Source organism: Ictalurus furcatus, chromosome 6, assembly GCF_023375685.1.
Source record: "Ictalurus furcatus strain D&B chromosome 6, Billie_1.0, whole genome shotgun sequence".
NCBI lineage: Eukaryota > Metazoa > Chordata > Actinopteri > Siluriformes > Ictaluridae > Ictalurus > Ictalurus furcatus.
The window spans coordinates 29,582,591-29,601,295 of NC_071260.1; the positions used below are offsets into that span (position 1 = coordinate 29,582,591).

The 18,705-nt window shown below is 38.6% G+C and overlaps 3 protein-coding genes across 6 annotated transcripts; 2 read left to right on the forward strand and 1 right to left on the reverse strand.

Annotated features, from left to right (window-relative positions):
- The first annotated feature begins 638 nt into the window (after positions 1–638).
- On the forward strand, positions 639–3,082 carry LOC128609386 (cytochrome c oxidase copper chaperone). Its single transcript, XM_053627922.1, has 4 exons — positions 639–751; positions 1,292–1,414; positions 2,374–2,475; positions 2,931–3,082. Exons 2-3 carry the CDS (start codon positions 1,308–1,310, stop codon positions 2,456–2,458), a joined length of 192 nt encoding a protein of 63 aa, XP_053483897.1. The 5' UTR covers positions 639–751; positions 1,292–1,307; the 3' UTR covers positions 2,459–2,475; positions 2,931–3,082.
- A 4,628-nt stretch (positions 3,083–7,710) lies between these two features.
- On the forward strand, positions 7,711–12,151 carry popdc2 (popeye domain containing 2). 2 transcript variants are annotated; one of them, XM_053627550.1, is made up of 4 exons: positions 7,711–8,816; positions 10,396–10,504; positions 10,611–11,037; positions 12,068–12,151. In XM_053627550.1, exons 1-4 carry the CDS (start codon positions 8,323–8,325, stop codon positions 12,142–12,144), a joined length of 1,107 nt encoding a protein of 368 aa, XP_053483525.1. In that variant the 5' UTR covers positions 7,711–8,322; the 3' UTR covers positions 12,145–12,151. The 2 variants fall into 2 exon arrangements, with proteins under 2 accessions (XP_053483525.1, XP_053483524.1); XM_053627549.1 differs by having other exon boundaries at positions 10,611–11,177; positions 12,068–12,141.
- Positions 12,141–18,524, reverse strand: pla1a (phospholipase A1 member A). 3 transcript variants are annotated; one of them, XM_053627546.1, is made up of 11 exons: positions 18,008–18,524; positions 17,095–17,314; positions 16,828–17,005; positions 16,592–16,700; positions 15,960–16,061; positions 15,655–15,747; positions 15,135–15,320; positions 14,122–14,211; positions 13,804–13,912; positions 13,401–13,556; positions 12,141–13,296 (listed from the first exon to the last, which is right to left on the reverse strand). In XM_053627546.1, exons 1-11 carry the CDS (start codon positions 18,054–18,056, stop codon positions 13,215–13,217), a joined length of 1,374 nt encoding a protein of 457 aa, XP_053483521.1. In that variant the 5' UTR covers positions 18,057–18,524; the 3' UTR covers positions 12,141–13,214. The 3 variants fall into 3 exon arrangements, with proteins under 3 accessions (XP_053483521.1, XP_053483522.1, XP_053483520.1); XM_053627547.1 differs by having other exon boundaries at positions 15,135–15,302; positions 18,004–18,523; XM_053627545.1 differs by having other exon boundaries at positions 18,004–18,523.
- Positions 18,525–18,705: the final 181 nt, after the last annotated feature.

The following is an 18,705-nucleotide window of genomic DNA, read 5'->3' on the forward strand; positions in this document are numbered from 1 at the left end:
CTGGCGGAAGTGCAACTGCAAATTGCTTAATCGCTCAATAAAGGTCTCACAGATTACAAACTAAAAATGTGAATGTGTCTCAAAATATGTGAATATATATCGTGGAATAGTTCATTTTTTCCCCCGTAATATAATTCAAAAAGTGGAACTTTCGTATACTGTAGATTCGTTACACATAAAGTGAAATATTTCAAGCCTTTTTTTTTTGTTTTAATCTTGATGATTACGGTTTACAGCTCGGGGGGGATGAAAGACCCATGAAAATGCACAGCATGTTGGGGGATCCTTATTTTGTCAGGTGTGACAAATGATTAAAACAGGATTTAAATTTAAATTGTCATTAGAGATATTAAGCCAAGCGCATTAACAATCGTTTTGAGAGGGGGAAAAGTTTTCAGTTAAAATTTATTTTTATTTTAGACTCATTTTTATTTTGACAAGAAGATAAAAAAAAAGATCTGTACATTAAAATCAACCGTCAAATTTATATTTTTATCGTACTTTTATTTTGACGAAAAAGTTTCTATCACCCTTCATTCCGCATGTTTTTCAGAGTAGGCGTGCGCGTTACGCCAGCGTCCATACTGTACTAGCGTACTAAACAGTATGCTAAAACCTGTACTGCAGCACTACTTTAGCATGCTCTTTAGTACGCTAGTATGCGGTTTAGACGTAACCTGTGTCCCTCCCACAAGCCGCCAGCACGCTGTATAAGGAAGGGTACATACACATAACCGCTGCTACTGGTTATGTAAGTTAATGATAACTTTAATTATTTTGTCCTGATAGTTTTTAATAATCGCAAATTTGTTTTTATTAAACAGTTAAATTACTGGAGCTCAGGAACGGAATTAGTTGCCTGTGTAACTTGTTATTTCTTTCCCAAACAGTTGCTAGCTAGCTAGCTATCATTAACCAAAGTGTGGTTACCTAGTATAATTATTTTAAAATGCGGACAATGTGGACTGCTCACTAAAAGTTGACTAATTACAGACAGACTTGCTTATTTACTTTGTTTGAGGAATAGAAAAGCGTCATGGGATTTAAGTTATGTAATGTTACGTAATGTATAGTTAGCGTTACTGAATCCTGTGTTACGCAGTTGCCCTTGATGTGATTAAGGGTTACGCGCATGCGCAGTTTGCCAGTATATTAATCAATATGGCCTTAACGTTTTATGAGTGAATTGATTGACTATTATTCATTGTTAATTATATAGGCTGATTTTACTGTAAGTGTACAACCCTTGCAGATGCATCACATCAGTAATAGTTGTGTTTTGCTCTTACAGCTGATCTTAAAGGACAATGTCAAGCATAGCTGCTGCTAGTGTGGAGCCTACAGCTGCTGAGGAGAAGAAGCCACTGAAGCCGTGCTGTGCATGTCCTGAAACTAAAAAAGCAAGAGATGCCTGGTAAAGAGAGCTGGCCCATTTAACGTCAACATTTCACATCATTCCATTGAGGCAGGGGACGAAATAATCCTGTGTTATATAACATTCCTGAGCTGCTGTTAAACACACTAACAATCCTGGGTGTTGGGTTGGGTCATGACGCTTTAATTATGTCCGAGTATGACGTGGATGTCCGAGTCCACAGGGGAGAGCATGTGAGAGTCATAGTATAGCTAATATGGGAAATGAATTTTTTTTTAGTGATGAATCAAATGTATCCTTTTCATATTTATTTGTTCTCTAATTTGTTGCTAGTTCATTGAATGACGATCATCTCATTTATCTTTCTTGTGAAATTAGTTTCGTTACCCAGTGCCCGAGTTGTATTAGCTTAATGAGGTTTGATGAATGGAGAACTGGTCGATTATATATGGCCATGAGTGTGTGTATGCAACGGTGTGGCTGCTTCTTGTCACAACAGTTTGCGTCAAGTTGATGGTTAATTACTCATGATTAGTTTTATGTTACAAAAGTATATGAGGGAAATCATAATAACAGTAGTACCTCTTAAGTATGATGGCGTTTTTGTGCCACATAAAAAAATGAAAATAAAGATCACGAGAATAAAGTCGTAATATTTTGAGACTAAAGTCGTAGCATTGTGGGAATAAAGTCGTTAATATTCTCAAAATATTACGACTTCATTCTCGTAATCTTAATTTTGAATTATTTTTTTTTACGTGCCACTAAAATGCCGTCGTACTTAAGTAACTGCCGTTTTGTTTTGATTGATACTTGCCACATGCTTCTGTTGTTCAGTAAAACCACAATGTAATATTGATAAGTAGAAGAACATGTACTAACCTGTGAATGTGTTAATGATCTGCTAGTCTTTGGGAGAAAGTATTAGCCACCAGTCTTACTGAATGCATTCACATTTGACATGTATAGGTTGATGTGTGTTGGTTTTCTTTCCTCAGTATAATCGAAAAGGGTGAAGAAAGCTGCACAGATCTTATCGAGGCGCACAAGGAGTGCATGAGGGCACTTGGTTTCAAGATATAATAGGACTGGGTTGTGAGGTAAACAAACGTTATTAAGTAGTTGTGTACTAAACTTTAATGCATATTAATGGAATAGTTTAATGAAACATCAGAATTTTGTAATCCGAGCAAATGCATTATGATGCAACTGAACACTAATAAACATTTAAATCTTTAAAAAAAAAAAAAAAAAAAGGAGTAAAGCCGTACCACATACGTGTATGTTCCGAATGATATCAGTTTATATGTTAAACAAAAATGATTATCTGGTTAATGCTAACAGTATGCTGTATAGAGTCAGTGTCTAAACTTTGTATGAGGCTAGAACATTGGTGAGTGTGTTGTCCAGAAACTATAATGATTAATTATACTTGCATCATCGTTGGTTTATTTATTTATTTATGTTGAACTTCAAAAAAAAAGTTTTTAATGATATTTGACCAAATAAAAAAAATAAAACAAACACATCCTAATAACTATCTTGGCTTTTTCAGGATGAACTGGACTGTGGTTGGGTGTGTGGACTACTATTTATACTGCTGTGAGAAGAATGAGTTTTTTCAGTTGTTCCTCTGAATGTGATGTATTCTTAGTTTTGTATGAATGTTGCAAACTTGATTTTGAATAAACATCCTATGCAATCCTATGGAATTTCATCCTCTGATTATAGACTCTCTCATAAAAATGGGCAAACATGATTGTATAAAATGAACAGTACACACAATAATTCCAATTTTCAACTCGAACAATAGGAGAAACTGTTTTTGTTCTAACAAGAATATTCTCAATATTACTTTTTTTTTTTTTTTAATAGTAGGCCCCCCCCACCCCACCCCATACATAGAGACACTTTAGGTGGGAGGGTTTAGTCTTCATCTTTGAACAGAGTTACCCTTTGAACAAAGTTACAAAGTGACCAAATGGTTGATTTGACTCAAATGCCATTGTCCTATAGATGTTGTTTCTTTGGAAAGTTCTTGCCGAGTTCCCACTGGATCAGCGCTGGTTCTGAAAGATGGCTAACCCATCTGTGGCAGTTATCCAGTATTCATAGAATCACAGTTACATATGAAACTAGGTTGCTATTTCACCGAGTTACAGGGAGAATCACCTGGATTACAACATAGCACAATGTTATGAGAAACCTGGAAGCGCAACTGACTGACAGGAAAGGTGTTTGGAAATGCACTCACACTATTAGAAGGGTTAATATATATCCTCTGAAGGTGCATGGGGAAGTGCAGTAGCACCTGTAGTAGATTTCCTCAAGTGATTCGGCTTTAAGTAATGTCCATGGAATAGAGACGTTCCTTGGAGGATGGCATGTCACAGTAGGGGCTGGTTATTCAACCTGCCTGTAGGCCATGGTGCACTGCAATGGCCATAATATACACCTTTAGCATAGTTGAGGACATGTCCATACAGTAGATGTAGAGGCTTGTCATGGGACTTGACGAGGTCCCATGCACCACAGATGGCATTTTGCTGGCTACTCAGAACCTTCTGAAAAGTGCAAAATGCCTTTGTCTGCTACACTCCCCTGAGAGACTGATGTTCTAGACGTACTTGATGCTTCTGGCGCTCAGAATTGAGAGTGCCACGTGCACGCAGCTCAAAGAAATACTCATGGTGCTAAAGAGAGGCCGAAGTGTCAAACTGAACTGAAGTGCTTGGTCTTGGTGTCTTGCTAGGCAAACGTCAATCAGGATGTAGGAATGTACTATACGCTGATGTGATTTTAGGAACCAGTTCATACGTCTCTAATCTAGAATTGAATTGGTTTGATGGAAACCACTGTCCTTCTTCTGAACAAGAAAGTATGGTGAGTAGAACCCCTTTTCCTGAGCTGTAGGCTATACCCGCTTTTCTTTGGTCAGATTGAGGCCACTGGCAGAGCTGCAGTTTGTATCCTTGCGACATAGTCATCAAGACCTACAGCTCTGATGTAGTCGATGCCCGGTCCAGTATTTTCAACTGGAAAGCGAGCCAGTGGTGGACCCTTTAGTGGTGGAGGTGTCGGTAAGGGGTTTCTTTAGGGCCCTTTCCCACATGTTAAACATGGAAGGTTCGCCTTAAAATGTAGAACCAGGCCATGCTGACCTAAGCGTGCTGCAAGGCTGAAAAATTTCACTCAGCACAGCCATGAAGAGATGACAGGAAACAATAGCAATCTATCACCAGCTGTGGAGGAGAGGGCTTTTATAGCTCCAGGCCCGAACCGATAAAGAATTTATTTATACATTTCTTATCTGGATCTAATTTTATTAAAAGTACAGTCCTCTTGTGCACATGCCATTGTTTAGCCTAGCTAAACCTCTCTTAAATGGAGTCTTTAAATTTCATTTGTTGTTGTTATTATTATTATTATTAATAACAAAAACAACAATAATAATAATGTGTTGATTTATTAATTAATTAATTATTTTAAATGCCTTTTTTTTTCTTCTTTAACCTAGACACATTATACGAAAAACCTAGTTGGCTTTAAACATGTTAAGAATATATGATAAGATTTACAATTGACATGAAGATTTAGCTGAGCAGCTGCATGAAATCTCCCCTGGCTCAGTATATCATAGTACTTGGCTGCGGTACATGAGCCATGCATGTGCCCTCACATTCTTTCTGGCGCAGTGCCTTGTATGGATGAGAAAGTCTCCTACTTTAAAGTGCAACATTCGCTGTGCCACAGGAGACACTCCATTCACAACACAGCTCTGCAAACAGAAAAAGACCAATAATTATAAATCCATATTGATGACAAATTCAAATTTCAGATCATTCATTACATGCTAGAATAATGGATGTTTCACTATATACAGTTCACTGTTTCACTATATACAGTCATGTGAAAAAATAAGTACACCCCATGGAAATTGTTGGCTTTTTTTGACATATTTGGACAAGCAAACATTTGATCCTCTTTGAAACAGTGCCTATTAATGAAGTTGATATACTTGAACAAAACCACAAGAAAAATTAGCTTTTTCAATCATTTATTCAACAGAAATATCAATAGGTGTGATATTTGTCTGTGGAAAAGGTAAGTACACCCTTGGCCTCAGAAGCTAGTATTGCCCTCTTTAGCAGAAATAACTGCTTGTAGGTGTTTTGCATGATTGTCCACCAGGCTTGCTGGAATTTTTGACCACTCTTCCATGCAATATTCTTTCAGTTGTAAGATGTTTGAGGGTTTTCTTGCATGTACTGCCTGTTGAAAATCCTCCCACAACATTTCAATAGGATTCAAATCCAGGCTTGGACTAGGCCATTCCGTAACCCTCCATTTCTTCTTTCTGAGACGTTCCTTGGTGGATTTGCTAGTGTGCTTAGGATCATTATCCTGTTGAAAGGTCCACTTTTGGTTCAGCTTCAACTTTTGGAGAGATGGCCTCACGTTATCTTCAAGCACTCAGACACTCCAGTGCCTGAGGCAGCGGAGCAACCGAAAACCATGACATTTCCACCACCGTGCTTCACAGCTGGTTTTAGGTGCTTCTCCTGAAAAGCTGTCTTTGGTCTGAGACAAACATGTCTATCTTTGATTAATCTGTCCAGAGCACACTATTCCAAAAGGCCTGGTTTTTGCCTATATGCTCATTGGCAAACTGTAGTCCTGCGAAGGCTTTTTCCTGGCACGCCACCCATGCGGGTCAAATTTGTACAATCTCTTTCCGATTGCAGAAGCATGCACTTTGACACCAACAGTTGCAAGACTTACTAGCAGATCCTGTGATAAAATTTTGAGGTTCTTGGAGATTTCTTTTTGCTTCAGACACTCTGCTTTTGGGCTGAATTTGCTGGGATGGACAGTCCTGGACAAATAGTCAGTCATTTGAAATCTGTGCCACTTGTAGATGATTTTCCTTACAGTCGTATGATGCATTTCAAATAATATGGAGATATTTTTAAATCACATGCCAGACTCATAGGCATCCACAACCTTCTTTCTGAAGGCCTTACAGAACTCTTCAGATCTTGGCATGATGACCCCACACACCTCAATAACAAAGGGAACACCAGACACTAGATATGAGAGTGGTATAAATAAGACCGGTTCCACCTGCACTCCCTCAGCAGGTTCTAATCACTGGAACCTGATCTTCAACACCTGAGAATAATTTTATGGATTTGATAAATGTAGGGGTGTACTTACTATTTCCATGTGACTGATCTGTTTTTGGGTTTTTTTTTTGTTAATTTAAATTGTGAAAATTACTACAAAATGTTAATTTTATGTGCCATTTGATAGAGTCTATCAACTTTATTAATAGGCACCGTTTCAAAGAGGATCAAATGTGTGCTTCTCCAAATATGTAAAAACAAAACAACAATTTCCACAGGGTGTACTTATTTTTTTCACATGACTGTATGTGTATATATATATATATATATATATATATATATATATATACATATATATATATATATATATAATGTGTGTGTGTGTGTGTGTGTGTGTGTATAAATATATATATATATATGTGTGTATATATATATATATGTGTGTGTATGTATGTGTGTGTATATATATATATATATATATATATATAGCAGCAGATTAAGTAGTAAGAGACACTTTTCAGACAAAAAACACAATGAAGGCTGCTGGATTTTGCTGCAAAAATAAGAAGCAAGTGCGCCAGTCAAAGTCTCCAGAAGAACCTGGTTCTACAAGACGCTCAATAACACTTCAAGCTCATTTCCTTATAAAACTGCACTAATTCTATCTGAGACTACTTCTTTTTTTTTCTTTTTTTTTTAAAGCAAAGGGTCGTCACACCAAATATTTCATTTGTTTCATTTACTACTATTTACAGCTCTTTAGAGTATTTTAATTTAAAATGGAGAAACATTTAAGTTCATTATTTTTGAGGGCGTCTTTGCTCTACAGCATTTCTTTGCTTGTGCCTAAGACTTTTGCACAGTACTGTACATATTCAACTCAAATATACACATGCAGTATCCTAAACCACTATCCACAGTATCCTAATTACCTTACACTATTCCCACACCACTGTGAAGACTGCTGGGTGTTGAATTATCATAAAATAATAGTAAACTATTCCTAGCCTCTGCACCCCTACTGAGAGACAAAATGGTACAGCCCTCTCATAGTGGCTCTTGGACAAGATATGCACATAGAACCATGACAGACTCTCAAAGAGGGGACAGTAAACAATGTAACATGACCTCTGTAATTCTACCCAAATCAGCATCTCCAGCATTGCTTCATGTCAAAACCCAGAACACATCTCCTCTAAGACTGCCAACTCTGCTCAAGAGAAAAGCGCCATTTTACTGCAAGCCTGTGTCACTCTGATTGCAGCCTTGTGAAAACGTTGGCTTTTCTCACTTGTTATCGTCGCCCAGCTCACTCTCCCTGCCACGGGTGTATGTTATGTTAAGTAGCTGGTCTGCTTTCTGTCTGTGACTCTTTCCTCCTTGGATTTCAATTCCAAACATGGTTATCCTTCTAGGGGTGTCTCACTTCCCACCCCAGCCCATTCCTTTCCTGCTTTGTGTTTCCAGCAGTGCTCACTCCACTGTAGGAGGCACGAAGAGACGAGGCATAGCAGGTGAAATAGTGGAAATTAAAGACAGAGGGGGTGCGAGAGAGATGAAGAGGCTCACAGAATGAAGGCAACTACATTCCACATGTTGTTTTTTTTAAATCATGGGCAAAGAGAACAAGGAAGCGGCTAAGAAGGCAGAGGGGAACATTTTGTAACGTCTTTTTTTTGAGTTTATATTCTTTGTGAACACTTTGGCTTCATACAAAAAAGGAAACTTTATGACAAGACAAAACAAAAAAGAACAGTCCTCTGAAGGCTCCTCCTGGACTCTGAAGAAATCTCTTTCGCGTGGATGTTGTGAGAGTAGAACATGAACAACACCAACTTTAACCTCGATACGATAATCTATGGTCATTCACTATGTACAGGATGGACCAACAGCACAGAGGGTGCCATCTACCAACTGGGAAACACCATCCTCAGTTTAGGGTACATGGGTGGCAGTGGAACTTATGGAGCACTATACATTTTCTCTTTCTTGGCTCCTGCTTTCCTGTGTTTGGCATTGTGGGGCTGGTTATCAGTGTGTGGCCTCGATGTCTTTCTCTGGAACATGCTGCTGATGCTGCAGTGCCTAGCCCAGGTGTGCCACCTGATCTTCCGTCTGATGCGAGATGGTCTGGCCAATGACGAGCTTTCTGCCCTCTACTCTGCAGTCTATCTTCCACTGGAGGTACCTGTGCGGGTGTTCAAAGAGATCACTGCTGCCTGTGAGAACAAGGTGCTCGCTCTCAAGGCTGAGGAGACGTATGCTATAGAGGGAAAAACACCTATCGACCAGCTCTCCTTTCTGCTCTCTGGAAGGTTAGTAACAACATTTAGGATTAGTGTTTTACCGTGGCCACATTGATTCATGTCCTTCAATTAACCTTTCATTAAAGTTGCATAGAAACAAGCATATATTTGAGCACAAGAAAAATATATGCAGCTTTAGCTGTGTGGATGCAAGCTCCCTCCCCTCCCACTGGTCCCTCATTTACATGTCATATGCGTACGGCACACCCCACTTTACCCTTATGTACATATCATTTACGTTAAAACAATGTTGTTTTAATTGTGTCAATAAACGTAAAGTATTCAGAAAGCAATAGTTGTCCAAGACACGAGGAAACGTAGTTTTAGTGGATAGTCCAATAGCTTTGTCTTGTCCTAATCTTTCTACTTACTGAAATGAATGATATCATGTATATACTGTAGCTTTGGGACAGTTTTGGAAGTAGAAGAACCACATTCTAAATTCACAAGCAACATACAACTTACACATTGACACTATATGTACATTTTAGTACAAGGTTCCTGTGTGTGGAAATGGTACCATGTTTTATATTGTTAGTACTTAGTCTGTGACTCTACTTACTATTTAGCCCTAATTACTAACGGTGACATTGATTTTGTATATTTGCTGGCAAATCAAACTTTTTTTTTTCTCACAAGACATGAGTTTAATTTTAAATAATAATAATAATAATAATAATAATAATATGTTTAATTTGTATAACACTTTTCCAGAGCTCAAGGACGCTTCACAGTAAAAGACAATAAGAATACAATACAACAGTCGAACATATGGGTCATATGGACAATGGACATTTGCTCAGTCCAGAGCAAGAAACAATGCAGTTGCATACTTAATTTGTAAATGTACAACATTCAAAAGCATAACAAGGGACAGACACTTAGCATCATGTATACAGCACAGAAAGTGTAAACAGACAAATACAGGTAGTATTACATGAAGCAGATACAAATTATGACCGATAATATTGGGTGAATAAATGGGTTTTGAGCTGAGTTTTGAAAGGAATTGAATTGAATTGAGTTTTAAAGATCGATCTAAAGCTCAGACAAAATCGTCTCAGGGAGTTTTTTCCTTTCCGCCGTCACCTCTGGCTTGCTCATGAGGGATAAATTTATACATTTACAATTCATATCCGGAAAGTATTTATTTCTGTAAAGCCGCATTGTGACGTCCATTGTTAAAAGCGCTATGCAAATAAAATTGAATTGAATTCAAACTGATGAATGAACTCATTTTACAGTCAGATTTGACAGCTTCAGTGAATAAGAACCAATGTCTTGATCTCAATTTAGAATTTATTGTATAGAGGATCAACTCAACTGTATTTAAATCAATGGTATTTGACTAGGCACCGTGTTTAGTAAAATTATCATGATTATTTATGATTGGTAGGAATACACATTTGTAACACACAGTTTGTTGTATTTGAATGTTTTAATGAAAATTAGTGAAAAAAGATTTTTGGATTTGATTTGATTTGAATGGCATAACATTTCTTCAGTACTTAGTGATATTTATTTTGGCTATAGAGCCTACCCACAGTTCTCTCTCTCTCTCTCTCTCTCTCTCTCTTTTAATTCATAGGATTCGGGTGTCTTTAGAAGGTCAGTTCCTTCATTACATATTCCCTCACCAGTTCCTGGATTCTCCGGAATGGGAATCCCTCAGACCAACAGAGGAGGGAAATTTCCAGGTGCCATAACAAAAGTCCCTAAACTCAAATATCTCATCTTTGCTGTGTCTTTAAATACGACATTGTACTGATATCTCATGAACGCTCGAATCTCCCCCATCCTCAGGTGACACTGACAGCAGAGACAGATTGCCACTACATCTCCTGGCGCCGCCGCCGTCTTTATCTCCTTCTGGCCAAAGATCGCTACATTGCTCGTCTCTTTTCGGTCATGCTTGGCAATGACATTGCAGACAAACTCTACTCTATTAATGACAAACTCTTTGTCAAGAGCGGGGTGCACCTTGACATCCGTCTGCCCAGCCTCTACCATGTTCTTGCCCCTTCGCCACCAAGTAGTGAGGGGGGCAGTGGCAGTTCTGCACCCAGGGGAAACGAAGGGAATCAGACAGTCCTGCCAATAGACCCATCACCTAGCAACCAGCATGTAGGTGTAGCAAGCTCTCAACAAGTACAGGCGAAGGACCCACTTCTAAAAGGTCAGCCTTCCCAGCGACACTCTTCCTGGGCCACGGATCCTGAGATGCCTTCTGGTGAGGACTCAACTAGCCTAGTCCTCGAGGACTTTGCTGACATGATAGGCTCTCTAGTGGACTATAGGAGTGAAAGGGATTATTTGAAGTAGAAAATAGGGTGCTGAAGCTAACACTCAGGGCCACTTCTTAAGTTACATGTAAGTACACACAAGTAGGTTAGGACTGGTAATGTGGGAAGAAGTGTGTGTGTTGTGCAGTGTGTTTTGAATGGCACCGTTGCACTCTTTTGGCACTGAGCACTTGACTAACTTCAGAGAATGCAGGAGAGGAATGTGCTTTGCAGTGAATGTGCATTTTATCATCTAACTCTTCCATGAGTGTTACTGTATGCATGAAAAAGATTCAAATAGACTTATTCTATGTAGCAAAAGAGATCAGAAATTTTGCAAGTTGTACAGGAAATCGCTGTCTCTCGAAATCTATCTGTGTGTTTGTGTCTACATGGACTGGTGTGAGTCAAAGGAGAGAGAAGGCATTGAGCTCTTTCCTTGCCTCACATATTACAAATGAATACAGTACACATTTTAATACGAGTGGAAAAGGGAAATATAATTAGTGAACAGGAGTCAGTTAAGATTTTTCTCATCGTTCTGCAGATTTGTTTGTTTAAAGGCTGGAAAGTCATGAGCGGTCCAGTGATCCCGAACTGTAGGCTCCATTAATCCACCTCTGGCCTCATTTGAAATTCATGCTTGCACCAGCTGTGGGTGATATTGCGTTACATGGGGGGCAGGGGGGTGGAAAGGGTGGTATTGGATGGCATGCAGGACAGCTGACGGGAAGAGATGGGTGCCACTGTCCACTGAAATGGTGACCTTGTACACAAGGCCTATGGAGGAATGAGAGATATGGGTTGGGCTATGTGGACAGATAGGCTACACCATACTTTCAAGGGGGACTTGTAGTGATTCAGGACAGATTCAAAACAATCTCAACATAAGTTACTCTAGAAGGACTTCTATAATAGTAAGCTATTGCCATAAGTTTGCAAATGACCACTTGTTGATTTTCTTTATAAATTTGACAGAGGGTGATACTCCTGGAAGGTTTCGATATCAAAGAGGACGTGCTCCACTGGCTCTCACGGATACCCCGAGGCTCTAAAAATAATCTAATCCATAAACAAAGCCAAGAGTGGAACCGGGGCCTCAGCAAGTTCCACTACATGCTTCTCGTTTCCTCTGTTGTCATAGGTTATGTTTCTATAGTACAGTACAGAGACGTATTGTAAATCGGACATCTTAACGAGGTTTTAGAAAGGATTTATCTATACTAGTATAGCAGTAATAATCCTTTCAATTGGCCTCGATCAACAAAGCCAAAAATAGTTTTAGGTTCCATGTTAATATCATTATAGAATAACTTTAAAGTTTTTCCTTTAATGTTGTTATTAAGCCTGTAGTCTGAGTATTTTGGTAGATCTGAATGTAAGTAAGAGTTCCTCTTCTCTTTTCACTTGATTTCCTAATGTCACATTGTGTTTTTGCTTTTTCCTTTTCTTTTCTGAAGTACATAATAAATACTAAATAATGAGTACAGGGAAAACATTCAACCAGCCTATACTATTTAATGTAATTTTATTTCACCATAAGGAATCAGTGTATTTTCATGGGGCCAATTCTTCCTTAATAAAACCTCAGTGGAAATTCAGTGCATGGCTGATATTGATCCCAGTCTATAATTTGCCTGTAGCAGATTAAGCTTTATTCTACATTTGAATTACCAAAAGTTGTGCATAAATTTGCCTGAACACTGTTAATTAATTTCACAGATAATTTATGCATTAAAAAATGCCAAGCTCCTGTATATCACAAAAACAAAACAAAACAAAACAAAAAAAACATTAAGGTTAACATTAACGTTAAGTTAATAAGACACACGTGAAGAATTTTCATCTTAACGATATTGCATTATTTGATATTAGAAGGAAAGAACATTTTAATTGCTCTGTAATATCTGACCTAATATCATCGGACTGTTAGCGAATAATGCATTTGTAAACGGCGTTTTTTACACTGTACATGCGATATGTCTGCTTTTAGTGGAACACTTTAATAAATGCTGTTGTCTTTACATTGCAGTTCTAGCGTGTGGTCTTTCTCCATCGGTGCATTTGTAAGATGCATCTTCCAATGTTGTCCATTGTGTGGCGCTTGCTCTCTCCGTCCTGATGTTCAGCACACCTGGATGAAGTGATGTGACCATGGTGCTCTCCTGCCAATCTTTATGTTCTCCACACACAATTTGTCCAGCCTCCTAAGCATAAACAGAAACAGTAACACACAGTTAACAGCATGCCCTGCAGAATACATATGCTTGTTTTATACTTTGTGGACTTTAAACATCCTTGGTGATTTTACCTCATTTTAGGGATCTTGGAGATACAGATGTATTCAAAGTGGACGTTCCCTTGTCTGTATAATAATGCTCCAATATTCTTTAGATGGATGGACTCGATCTTGCATAGATGCTCCGGGTGCCCTACCACTTTTTTATAAATGGTTTTGCCGGTCTGTCTGGAGTATGTATACAGATAACCATTCTGAGTATATAATACAAATGTATTTATTTTGTGCAAACAGTAACACACTCTTCACACAAGTATACCAGTAACATGTTGAAATGCACCTTCACATGGTTTTCACGTGACTCACGTAATCACACGTGGAAAACGTATGATCACATGTGAAATGCTTTCGATAAGAGCTTTCGTTGTAGTTGGTGTTAATAATAGTGGAGAAGCTGGAAAGAGGTTATACACACAGATGGAGTTTCTGCTCTGTCTTGATGTCTTGCATGGAGACCAGAGTGACCTGCACCACTGCACTCTTTTTCAGCGAGGACACTTTCAGCTCAATCAGTATGTGATGGACTATGAAGGAAGACAAAGCACAGACGAACTCAACAGGAATCCAGATTTATTATGCAAAGTGTGTGCTTTCGTATGTTTGATCAAGACCGTCAAAGACTAATGAGAGAGAAAAAAATCTTGTCTAATCTGTGTCCATATACAGTATACTTATTTATCTTCATCTTCATCTCAGAAACTTGATGATAAATCTGTTAGAAAAACAACCCCACCACAAAAGGGAACTTCAGATGTAGTCAGGAGGTAGACTTTCCCATGTATGGGTAATGGCGACATTGTTATCCCACTGTTCTTCAGCAAGCCTGAAGCACAAACACACACAGATGGGAGTTTACTGAGTTTACTTAACTGTCTTTAGAAAAAGCAATAGCACATTTTGACATAAAACAATTATATATATATATATATATATATTCCTAATATGCTACTACAGTTCTGTTCATCATACACAGAGAACATAGTGCTTTGGTTTGGGAGCATAGCAATAATGATCTAGATAGAGTCAAGTTCATAATATAAAATTCCTTTTTTCAGTTTTAGGATGGTGTTCATAAGTCTACACAATGACTTCATAAATTCCTCATGGCAATTGGCCTAAACCTACATTCTATAAGGCACAAACTGTTTTATCAGACTCAAGTTAAAGCGCACCTATTATGGTTTTGAAACGTGCCTAATTTTGTTTTAAAGGTCTTATATGATGGGTTTACATGCATCCGAGGTCAAAAAACACTTTAATGTGCTCATAATTTAAACTGCAGCATTACCTTTTTCCCCCCCAGTGTCAAAAACGACTCATTAAATGATCCGTCCTAAAGGATTCATTCTAAACTCCTTCTTTCAGAGCGCATTCTCTGCTCTGATTGGTCAGATGTCCCAGTCTGATGCGATTGGTCTACCGCTGTCAGCGAGCTGCCGATGAAGACCAGAGGCGGGGCTTTTTGTTACAAACCTATGTAGGTTAGTGCAGGAAGTAAAGTCTGGAATCACCAACGACTCGTTTCAGCTGTTCAGAATCGACTCCTTCTTTTTGGAGTCAATAACCCTGCTTGTCGTGCGCTTTGATCGTATCGTGACATCCCTAGTATGTGATTAAAGTTCATGAAAGTGGCCTGTTTGCCATATAAAGACTGACCTTAAGTAAAATGTTATCCTTCTTACAGAGACTGCAGAGATTGTCTACTGTCATGCATTATGGGATCAGTTATCAGACGTCTTATTTTACCTATCTGTGGGCAAATGTTGTTGAAGGGGTCATCACAGCTGGTACATCGGCCGGCCAGGAAGTCCTCATAACTGGAGCAAGGGAAGCCGGTGAGTGGACAGGAGCCATTTAGTGCACTCATGTACACATGCAGCGCCCTCATATGGTCACAGATTACATAGCCATACACTGGAAAATAAATAAAAACTGACAACAAACCAGGAATCTCAGCTACTGTAGCTGTGTTATCCTTTTAAGCCTTTATATCATTCACCTTCATAGTTAAATGCAGTTATCTTTAAGTTTTACAATAATTACTCAATTAACTGTTATGATTCCTTAAAGGCCCAATCTAGATTTGCTGAAACGCTACATGTTTATACACAATATAAACCCAAACGGTATACAGTATGTGACTGCATAATGTAAGAAAATATACATAAAGCATGTTTTTTTTTTGTATTTTTTTTTTTTTTATCCCTGATGTTGTAACTGAATCATCCAGAGAGCTTGGAAGAGTTATTGAAATTTGTCCACATACTTGATGCAAAACTTGACCGTACACATCCAGTTTGGTCCAGCCCACCATTTATGAAAAAATCCACATGTCCGACAGGAATAGAAATACCAAACGCTGCCAAATGTAAATAAAAGAATGAAAGCACGACAGAGTTACTTGAGAGTAGAATTGGTAGCATGATAAGCAGGAGTTTATGATGCAAGGGTAATACAATATCAGAAATTAGGCTCTGTGTGAGCAGTTCAGCAGAAAAGAGGAGAGTTGGCGGTTATTATTTTCATTTTACAGCAGGTTTAACGTTATGTGAGGTTTTGTTGAATTCTCACAGTCGGAGTCAGTGTGTATAGCCTCAACAAACATGGCGTCGGAGGGATCCAGGCGGTCATATGGGTCGGCATTTTTGAACATGGGACCTGCTGGGTCAAGACCTGTGGAAACATGTTGGAAAAGAGGACCGAACTTGCTATAAAAGTAAAATAAAAGTGAAAGTGTAAAATAGACTTACAGGTGTTGTGGGAGAATTAGGAAAGCTTCAGGGTTTCCTTAGTTTTAACTGATTGTTCTGAAGAACGTAATACTTACTGGGAAACACGAGAAGATGTCAAGAAAACAGCGTACCTTGTCATTTGTCGCAGAAAAGTAGTGATTTCTCTCAATATAGTGGAAAGTATTGTTCATACGGTTTAATTAAAATAGTGTGAGTGTGCAAAAGATTTTTCTCCATACTCATTTCTGCATACTGGTATTTCTTCTGCAATAACAAATACTACTATACATAGCTACAAGGCTGATATTTCCATTATGTTTGAAAAAAATGACTTTGTCCTGAAGCTCTTCCCCAAACAATTAAGTACAACTCATTACACAGGCGCAGGCATCTTGCTTTCGCTCGGTTTGTAGTCTGATATGTAACCTATTTCAACTGACGGTGCTGGTAATACAGACAGTGGTTCCTCACCTGTAATTCGTCCCAGTTTGCCTGCAAACAGAGTTCCCACAAATCCTGCTACATGAGCTCCCATGCTTATTCCAATGAGGTGGAATGATTCCAGATTAATACCACTGGTCTGCATCAGCAGCACAAAAGAGCACTGTTACGTATCTCAGATCACACACACTGATGAATATTTCTCCACAATCTTGCAAGTGTTTGAAGAAGTAATATATTATACTTATATTATATAACACACTTACCGTAAGCTGTTTTATAAGAATTGATATCTGCACAGCTACCTCCTTGTAATTATCCACAACCTGGTTGTAGGCATAAGAGGCTCCACTGAGCCAGTCTACCACCAGGATGTTCGCATCCTCCTTCTCTAACAAAGCCTGGGCTAAGCCACTCACCCACGAGGGCTTCCTGCCTAGAGCACTGAAAGAGATGGCATTATATATTTATCCTTGTGAAAGAAAGGGTGCAAATTCATATGGACAATGATCAGAGTGCAAAATGTTACCTACCTATATCCATGAATAATGACTTTAGTGGGAAGTGTACTGTTAAAGTGTGCAGTATGTTTCTGTGTATGGTTGAGACAGTCCTGGGTGAAGAAACTAGCGCAGTTAGCATTCTGTCTTGTTAGGAGCAGGTACTGGACGTGAACACCTTTCATTTGTCTGTATTTTAGCCACGTCGTGTTGTTGAAGTCTGCACAGTTTGCTCCGGGTTCTTCGTCACTAACTGTGAGCACACAGAGACATGCAGGTATTGGGTGAGAACAGTTGATGCACTTTAACAGTACATTTTATACGCTGAGAAATGCTTTCTGGTATCAGTACTGGAGTTTCATTTTGAATCATACCTGCCAGGATTAGTGTACACTACACTAAAAACTGACAGTAGTGGTGAGACACCTTCCCACGAATCACCGCAACTTATCCCTCTTATAACTACACACATTTGCTATTTGTTTAACAGTAGCTGCTGAATAAATCGTAGTCACTGCCGAATAATATGCTTTAACGTGAATTAATTAACTTAATAAAACAGAACAGGAGTGTTTGGGTTTAAGAAAAAAAAAAAAAAAGGGTCAACTTTGCAGTAAAGAGACACACAAATCATCAACCATTAATTAAAATGAGGGGTTTCTTTCATACTTTTTTTTGTGTGTATGAAATGTAATAGATATCCAACAGCTGTATGATATCATATAATATCAAATAGATGACACTATGGGACTTCAGTACAGGGAGGCAAACTGTTTATATTCCTTTTTTGAGCCATTCCCTTGTTGAACAGTTGATTGACGTGAACTGAGGTCAAATACAAGCTGTTCCACTTTCTTTCTTTCTTTCTTTCTTTTTTTTTTACAGCGCCATTAGATTTTAAGTTGAATTTCTTGGCATATTATAAAACATCAGGGCACTTACCTACCACTGATGTCATGCAGAGTGACAAAAGAGTGCAGATTACGTTGATCCATTTCCAGGTCATTTTCCCACCGAATGAAGATCTGCTTGACGGATGTGCCAGTGTGTTTTTTTTAAAAAAAATTTTATTTTATGATTGATGTGATTTCTCCTTTATTGTATGTCAAATAAGCATTTCTCTTCATATATCCTGCCAAACTGGATGTGTTCTTCTTAATCTGTAGCCAGCACGCAAGGTAAGGCTTGAAATCCACAGAAAAACAGATTAAAAAAAAAAAGAGCAAACGAACATCCGATTGAGTGAGACGTGGGAGATTTTGGCGAACTCTCCCCTGTTTTTATAATTTACAGCAACAGTTAGGCTTGCGTGGGATTAACTCGCACCATCCATTTTGTGAATCAGAGGCAGCCGAAGTTGCAGCTGGTGAAGAAACATCAAACTCGGGTAATGTGAAACAAATGCCTTGTGTTCATTGTGCTGCAGCTGGCTGTGAATCCATGACCTCACTGGGTTTAAATGCTTGTTTGTGTTGTACCGCTGGACTCTGCCCTTTGGCACTGCTCACTCTGTACTTCTGAGAGTTATTTTAGCAGGGACTTGTAGACAGAATAAGACAATGATCCAGACACTTGATTCATATCTTATCTCGGTGTACGCACTGTCAATTATTCCAATTAAAATCGACTGATTTGTGCAGATAT